The sequence below is a fragment of the Abrus precatorius genome, unplaced genomic scaffold, assembly GCF_003935025.1.
Source record: "Abrus precatorius isolate BTA unplaced genomic scaffold, Abrus_2018 Scaffold11, whole genome shotgun sequence".
Classification (NCBI taxonomy): domain Eukaryota; kingdom Viridiplantae; phylum Streptophyta; class Magnoliopsida; order Fabales; family Fabaceae; genus Abrus; species Abrus precatorius.
In genome coordinates, this window is record NW_020874303.1 from 8084755 (window position 1) to 8092693 (window position 7939).

A 7939-nucleotide genomic window follows, 5' to 3' on the forward strand; every position below is an offset into this window, starting at 1 on the left:
TCTTTTTATATATTGTGTAAAAATTTATGTTTAATACTTTTGATAGAGAAAGAAATTAAATGTAAAAACAAACAAAAAAATATTTTAAAAATAAATATATGTTTTAGCATTTTTATAATTAATATATTTATAAAATTTTAATATTTTTAATATATAAGATTTTATAAAAAAAAGTCTAATATTTATTAAATACTTAAGTTAAAAAGATATGTTAAAAATTTATTTTTAATTAAACATTCAAATAGTAATTAGTTAATATTTCTTACTTCAATATAAATTTTGTTCTTTTGTCTCAATAAAAAATTATAAATTTTAATTTTATATTTTTTAATAATAAAATGATAAACTTTTCTTTTTAATTAACTTTTTTATTTATTTTTTTTAAACATGTCTCTTAAAATTTACCAGTTCTTTTAATATATATTTTTAAGAACTTTTATTATTTTACTAGTTTTCTTATATTTTGTGTAAGAATTTATAGTTAATATTTTTTATCGATAAAGGAACTTGTTGGTTGTTGCAAAGGCAAAATAAAAGATATTTTAAAAATAATATATATTTTTACATTTTTATAATTAAAATATATTTATAATATATTAATATTTTAAATAACTTTTAGTATTTAAGATTCTATAAATAAAAGATCATCATATTTCTTAAATAATTAAGTTAAAAAATATTACAAAAATTTATTTTTAAACATACATTCAAATGAAAAGATCATCATAAGTCTCAATAAAATGTTATTAATTTAAATTTTATGTTTTTTAATAATAAATTGATAAAATTATTAATTTACTTCTTCTTTTTTATTTTTTTAAACATGTCTCCTAAAATTTATTCTTTATTTCATATGATCTACCTAATAATAATTTATTATTTTTTAAAATTTTTTATAATTAGTTATATATTTTTTAATAATTTTTTTTTATTTTATATTTTGTGTAAATTTTCTTGGTTCTTATTTTAGGATGAAAGAGGAATTGAGTGCAAAGAATAACACACAAATATTTTTAAAATATTATTACATTATGTACAATTAAAATATATTTATAATAACTAAAAATATATAAATTTATTTTTATATGTGTCGATATAAATATATTATTTTTATTTAATATTTTTCATTAATAAAATGCTAAATTTTCCCTTTTTTATTTAGTTTTTTTTTTCAAACATGTCTCTCAAAATTTATTTTTCATTTCATATGGCACCTCTATTAATGATATATTAATTTTAAACATTTTTTTAATTATATATATATATATATATATATATATATATAATATAGCTTTACAATTTTTTCTATATTTGTGGTAAAAATTCAGAGGTTAAGATTTTAAGTTAGAATTGGGTGCAAAGATAAATAAAAGATATTGTAAAAATAAATATATTTTTTCACATTTGTACAACTAAAATATACTTATAGTAGCTTATTATTTAAAATATTTTTTAATATTTAAGATTTTATAATAAATAAGTTATTATTATTCTTAAATACTTAAGTTAAAAAGATATATTAAAATTTCTTTTTAAACATACATTCAGATATTATTAGTTAAATTTTTTTACTTAAATATAAATTTATTCTTATATGTCACAATAAAAGGTTGTTAATTTTAATGTTATATAATCCATAAATAAAATGAAAAAAATTAGTTTTAACTTAGTTCTTCATTTTTAATTTTTTTTTCAAACATTTTTCATTTTTAATTTTTTTCAAACATGAATCATAAAATTTATTTTTGATTTTATATGACTTCTCTGTTAATAATATATTAAATTTAAATATATATTTTTTATAATTTTTACATATTTTTTAAATAATTTTGGACATTTTTATTTTTTAATATTTTAAATAACAATTGATGGTTAATATTTTTGGTTGAGAAATGAATTAGGTGAAAATATAAAAAAATTATTTTAAGAATAAATGTATATTTTACATTTTGTAAAATTTAAATATATTTATAATATCTTATTATTTTAAATATATTTTAATATTTAAGATTCTTTAATAAAAATTATTATATTTCTTAAACACTCAATTTAAAAAGATATGTTAAAATTTTAATTTTATATTTTTTAATAATAAAATGATATAATTTTGCTTTTAATTTAGTTCTTCATTTTTATTTCTTTAAATATTTTCTAAAATTAGTTTTTTATTTCATATAGCCTCTCTTTTTATAATGTATTAAATTTTAATAATTTCTATAAATATTTTAAGATTTTTTTATTATTATACTAGTTCTTTTTATATTTTGTGTAAAAATTTATAGTTAATATCTTTTTATAGAGAAAGGAACTTGTTGCAAAGGCAAATAAAACATATTTTAAAAATAAATGTATGTTTATACATTTTGTATAATTAAATTATATTTATACTATAAGATGAATGCTACGTTGAGAAAGTAAAGAAAGTGGCTGATAAATAAAGTATTTCAATCTCTTAAATATTTAAAATAGATTTTTTTAACATATTTTTTTAAGGTTAAGAAAGAACATAATTGTTTATTTACGTGAAACTGTATCATATTCTCTCAAACTCACTCTCATCTTTATTTTTAAAGACGTTTAATATTTTGTTTTGTGTTTCCTGTGTAAAGTTCAACCATAAAATTGAGTGGCTGTGATTGAAATTTACTTAATTGAAGTTTAAAAAGAGAAATTCAAGGCAAGAGATCTAATGAAGTCACATAATCCACTTTTCGAATATTGTTGTAGAAACTTTATTCAATCTCTCTTTCTTCTATTTCAACTCCTTATTATTTCTCCTCCTTAATAATATGCAAACCCATTTCTCACATCTACCATAAATCTTAAACCTACATAACTATTTTTTCTTTGCACTGTTATACTTTCAAATGTAAAGGTTTCCTATTTGAAAACATCATATATTCATCCCAATTATTTTAAAAATTATTATTTTAATTTGATCAGAATAGGAATAATGACTAAGGATATTTTGTTAACCTAGAAAAATGTATAGAATTTATTACGCTACAATTTTTGCTAAGTCAGAGTTATCTGCTTAAGCTAAATTTAGACAAGGAAGTATTTAAATTTTTTGCTTAATTCGCTTAAGCTAAATAAATTTAACATATATTCGCTTAAGCTATTATTATGTTGTATTTCGTGACTTATGCGAATTATGTTTCGCTTAAGCGAGTGAGTTATTTTTTTCGATCACTTTCGCTTAAGCGAAAAAACTCAGTTTAAGCAAATGTTGCAGAATTTGTGCAATGCAAAAATGACCATTATACAAAAAGAACATGAGAATGATCTAAAAGGGCATTGAATAATGTATTAATACAAAAACTTATTTTTATGATGAATTGAGACTCTAAGAATGGATGTAAAAGTTTTAATTCTAAAAATTATTAACTTCATAAATAGGATTTGTGAAGAAATCTAAAGATCTAACATAACATTCAACATTCTATTGATTTAAAAGTAATTTTTTATTATGTATTTAAATTGCATTTAAATGCACATCTTAATGCATACTTTCTTAAAATAATAAGGTTAGAAGATCCAAGATACATATAAGAGAAGAGAGAAAAATACAGAGTTTTGAAGACAAAAGATAGTAATAGGTTTTGAAACTACAAAAAAAAATATTTTGAAGGTTCAAAAAAAATTTTTATGAAGGACTAAATGATAAATATGTAAACTTATATTGTTAAATTATAGGTAAAAGATTTGAATCGTTTATAAAATTTAAAATACATCTAATAGTTTAAAAATAGTCACTCACTCATAAGTCACTTACCTTGTTAACTCATGCTAACCTCCATCAATAAAATTGACTTTAAAATAATAAAATTTATTTTTTAAAAATATTAATGTCAGCCTTTTTCTACTAATTTTGCTTTAAATGGTAAGTTTCTATTAAAAAATTATTTATTATAATTTTTAATGCAATAGTATTTTTAATTAAAAAATTATTTTAAGTACTTAAAATCAATCTTAAAACAGATGCTAATGCTATTAATTGATATTTTTGTTAAATAAATTGAATTTTCACTCCATAGTGTTATTTGTTTCTGGAGAAATAAAATATTCAAAAGATTCGTGCAAGAGGGTGATCATATTTTATGATATTTAATTCCTAGTTTTTCAGTAAAATGATTCAAGGAAATCTTACTAGCGTTTGTCATATACAGGTTTAAAAATCTTCGAACCATGGAAACTGAACTCTATATAAATTAGGGATATATTTAATTGTTCATAATTAGTTAATAAGGCCTATTAGCTCAATTGGTTAGAGTGTGCTGCTAATAACACCAAGGCCTGAATGGGCCACAATGTGTTATTTTTATATATAATCTACCTCAGTCTCTTCCTAAGAATGTTCTTGCATTGGTTTCATTTCATATGATGGAAAAAGAGGATAACTTCAACTGTTGAGGAGAGCAGCCATAAAACAAAATATACATCAGCCAAAGTAGCATTGTTTTGCAGTTTCTCACCCAAATTGATGAAGCTCTGTTGAGGGTAACCACTAACCAACCATGCAAAGTTACTGTAATGTTATGGGTATATAACATGTTCCAAGTATATTGATGACACATCAATATTATTGGGTTTATTAATATAAAATTGAGACGTACAATTGGAGGTACTTTAGACATTACTTGAATTTTTACTTGGTTGAATTAAATGGCGAATAATTTTGAATATGATAAGAAATATACAGAACAAGGTTTTACATTTAATGACTTTTTTCCCTTTTAAACTGTGAGGTCCAAGGCAGAAAATTGGATTATTGCCTTAGAAGTTACAAGGTAGGCAACTTTTCAGTAATTGCAGGAAAACAAATTCTGGGAAAAGAAGCAAGAAGAATATTGGAACTTGTAAGCATAAAATTTCTGAGTTTTGAGGACTATGCATCTCTTCTTAGACATGTCTTACCAATTTGGCATTTTCTTAGTGATAGCGAACTCATGCCATCTATTCCAAATGCAAGGTTTATATCAATTGCTATGGAGCATTTTTATAGATAGTCTTCAACAAATTTCAACACATGATGAATAAACCTGGTAAAATGTTCTAATACCAATTAACTTTGTGAGACCTAGTGAAATGCTCTAATACCAACATAATATTTTCTTTTTTTGGTAGTTTTCAATAAATTTCAGCAATAAAAAATTTGTTAGAGAATGAGTTGTTGTTATGTTTGGATTCCCAATTGAACGTGTTAATTTTGTCACAAGTAAATAACCATTTATGGCCTTGAACTTTCTCAAAAGATTCAAATTAGTCCTTTTTTTAAAAAAATAAAATAGGGTCCTCTCAGGTATTCAACAATATGATTGACTGTTTGATAGTTTGAGGACCTGAGTGGAGACTTTACATATAGGGACGGACTTATTTAAAGTTGATGGAAAAGTTCAAGAATCAAAATGACTATCATGGGTTGCAAAGTAGGTAGTTTAGACCTTCTAGGATGAAAAATAACAAACAGTTCTTTGTTCTAACACTATATTGTCCAGTGAGATAAAAACATACAAATCATTGATATTCTGTATAACTGAATTGAAAAAATGTGGATACTGCTTTAGGTTATATCAATGCCAAATAAATTAAACTTACTGTCAGATTGTAAAAATTGGTATAAGAGTTCAAACACGTGAAAGGACTGTTTATGTGTTTTATATATCAAGTGGAATCTGAAATCAGGTGCTGTAACTGACCAACAATAGTCCAAAGGAAATTGGAAATATTTAAGTCATGAGTTGAGCTTCAAACATTTGAATTAAAAATTGGCTATATAGTAAACCAATATGAGATGAATAAAATTACAGGGTAAAACTATAGTACAATTCTTAAACATATTATAGAATCTTTAAAGTTTAAAAAGTGAGATCCATATAGTTCAACAATTATGAGAAAAAATGACAAAAAACAACTCTGTAACAGAATTGAAGAAAATATAAATTAAAATTAATTATAGAAGCCTGAATATAGATATATGTAATCTGTATAAAGCTCACCAAACATAGAAATCTCCATTTCCTCCAACAACAGAGTGAGCAAGTAGAACTCTTCTTCATCCTTGCCTATCTATATACACTCTTGTCCTTGAAGAATAACCATTTTATGCAATGTAGCAACTCATTATACCTAACCTATTAAACTATATTGTACACATAATAGTAACATATGAAACAGATGACTAATACATAGCTATGAACATGTAGCTAGACCATCTTGTGGTAGCAAAGCCTCTTCTTGAACCACTGTGTCCTTAACTGCCTTGTAAAAAGCTATCCATGAAGAAGAGTAGGAATCAACATGACCCCACAAAAATGTGGGATTTGGACTTGCAGGGCATGCAGATGCAGTAACCAAATCTAAAACTGAAACTGCTTTGATATTCTGTGGAAAATTGAATGCCAAGTTATCAACTTTGTGTTCATAAATTTTGCCATTTCTATCCAATTTGTACCTCGAAGTGCCCTGAAATTCCCCTTTAGTCTCCCAAGGGACACGTGGCACACCCCTAAGGTTCCACCTAATCAATATGACATTCTCCGAAGGTTGCCACACCCTGTACACATCAAGTGCTATCTCACGAAACAAAATTTTTCCATGAAACCTAAGTGCCCAGAAGATCAATTTGTACTTTTCAATCCCAGTAAATTTGTTCAAGGGATCCATGAACGTTATGTCATCCCTGAAATGATCAAATTCCAATGAAAACTTTCTTAAAACTTTAAACATTTAAAAAAAATAAAAAGCGAAGGATAAAACTTGGATATAATTACTGATGCTACAAATTTTCAATTAAAATGGCATTTTATTCCACGTATCACAGCCAATTTTAGTTAAAGTAAAGAGAAAGTTTTGTTAGCTTACCCTTTAAGCATAATTTTTTATTTAAAAGAACACATATATCATGTTTAATTATAAAATAGTGATAAATGTTTCTTTTATATAATATTTTTACTTAAACTCAACATTTTCATACAATATAATAGTTATCAAGATAAAATGAGAATTTTAACCTAATATTTTGTTTGGATATAAAACAAAAAAAAAAAAGAAAAAAAATGCAGATAACAATTTATTTTCTTTTATTTAGTTGAAGAAAAAATAAAATAATTTTAAATTTTAAATTAAGGAAAATCTCTTTCTACTCTCTCTTCAATTCAATTTTTTTTTCTATTATACCCAACAGAGGATAGTAGCAGCATAGATATTGTATCAATTTTTTTGCACGGAAGTAAAAGCAACAGTACAAAGAAGAGAAAGATACCTATAAATGTCATAATCGAGGTCTTTGATGAAGATCAAAGGAAGGTCCTCACGAAGGGTCCTCACAGCAAGGCCAAGGTTGAGATAGAATTCATCTTTTGGCTGCTTTTCTTGTGGTGTGTTAACGTGTGCAACTTGTGCAGTGGAACTTTGGAGACAACAAGAAGAAGTGGAAGAAGATATTGGAAACTGAGAAGTGGGTTTTGGCGGTGAAAGAGCTTGATGAATGGGTTTCTCTTTGGGTTTGGATTGAGTTAAGAGAGAATGTTGGAGGTTGGGTAGAACAAAAGCCATGCCCTTTATTGCTTAATGGTTTACATCTAAATTAGCTTTTCATTACTCTCTATCGTGTGTGTGTGTGTGTGTTAGAGAGAGAGAGAGAGAGAGAGAGAGAGAGAGGATATTTGTGTCTGCTGCTTGTTCTGTTTTGTGTCCGTGACTCTCTGGTGCTGAAGCAAATTGAGGTTGTTGTTTAACTTTGTTTTGTTTTGTGTGTGAGTGGCTTCGAACGTTACCATGAAATTTTTTGTATGAAAGGACACAAACATTGCCATTTTTGCATTTTGCACCTTGCATTTTATAATATTTTCCTTCAAATTGGGAATAAATCTTTTCATGAAAAGCACAAAATTGAAGGGGGCAAATATTATACAAGAAATCCCCGTAAATTGAGAGT

At 24.5% G+C, this 7939-nt stretch overlaps 1 protein-coding gene across 1 annotated transcript; it reads right to left on the minus strand.

Annotated features, from left to right (window-relative positions):
* Positions 1-5808: 5808 nt before the first annotated feature.
* LOC113855257 lies at positions 5809-7703 on the minus strand. Its single transcript, XM_027486816.1, has 2 exons — positions 7265-7703; positions 5809-6682 (listed from the first exon to the last, which is right to left on the minus strand). Exons 1-2 carry the CDS (start codon positions 7555-7557, stop codon positions 6193-6195), a joined length of 783 nt encoding a protein of 260 aa, XP_027342617.1. The 5' UTR covers positions 7558-7703; the 3' UTR covers positions 5809-6192.
* Between the last annotated feature and the right edge of the window lie 236 nt (positions 7704-7939).

Excerpts from the sequence above, each read along its gene's own strand:
- LOC113855257 (XM_027486816.1), bottom strand. The coding sequence starts at position 7,557 with ATGGCTTTTGTTCTACCCAACCTCCAACATTCTCTCTTAACTCAATCC. Across the intron at positions 6,683-7,264 it reads CTCGATTATGACATTTATAG|GGATGACATAACGTTCATGG; the intron begins GTATCTTTCTCT and ends TGATCATTTCAG.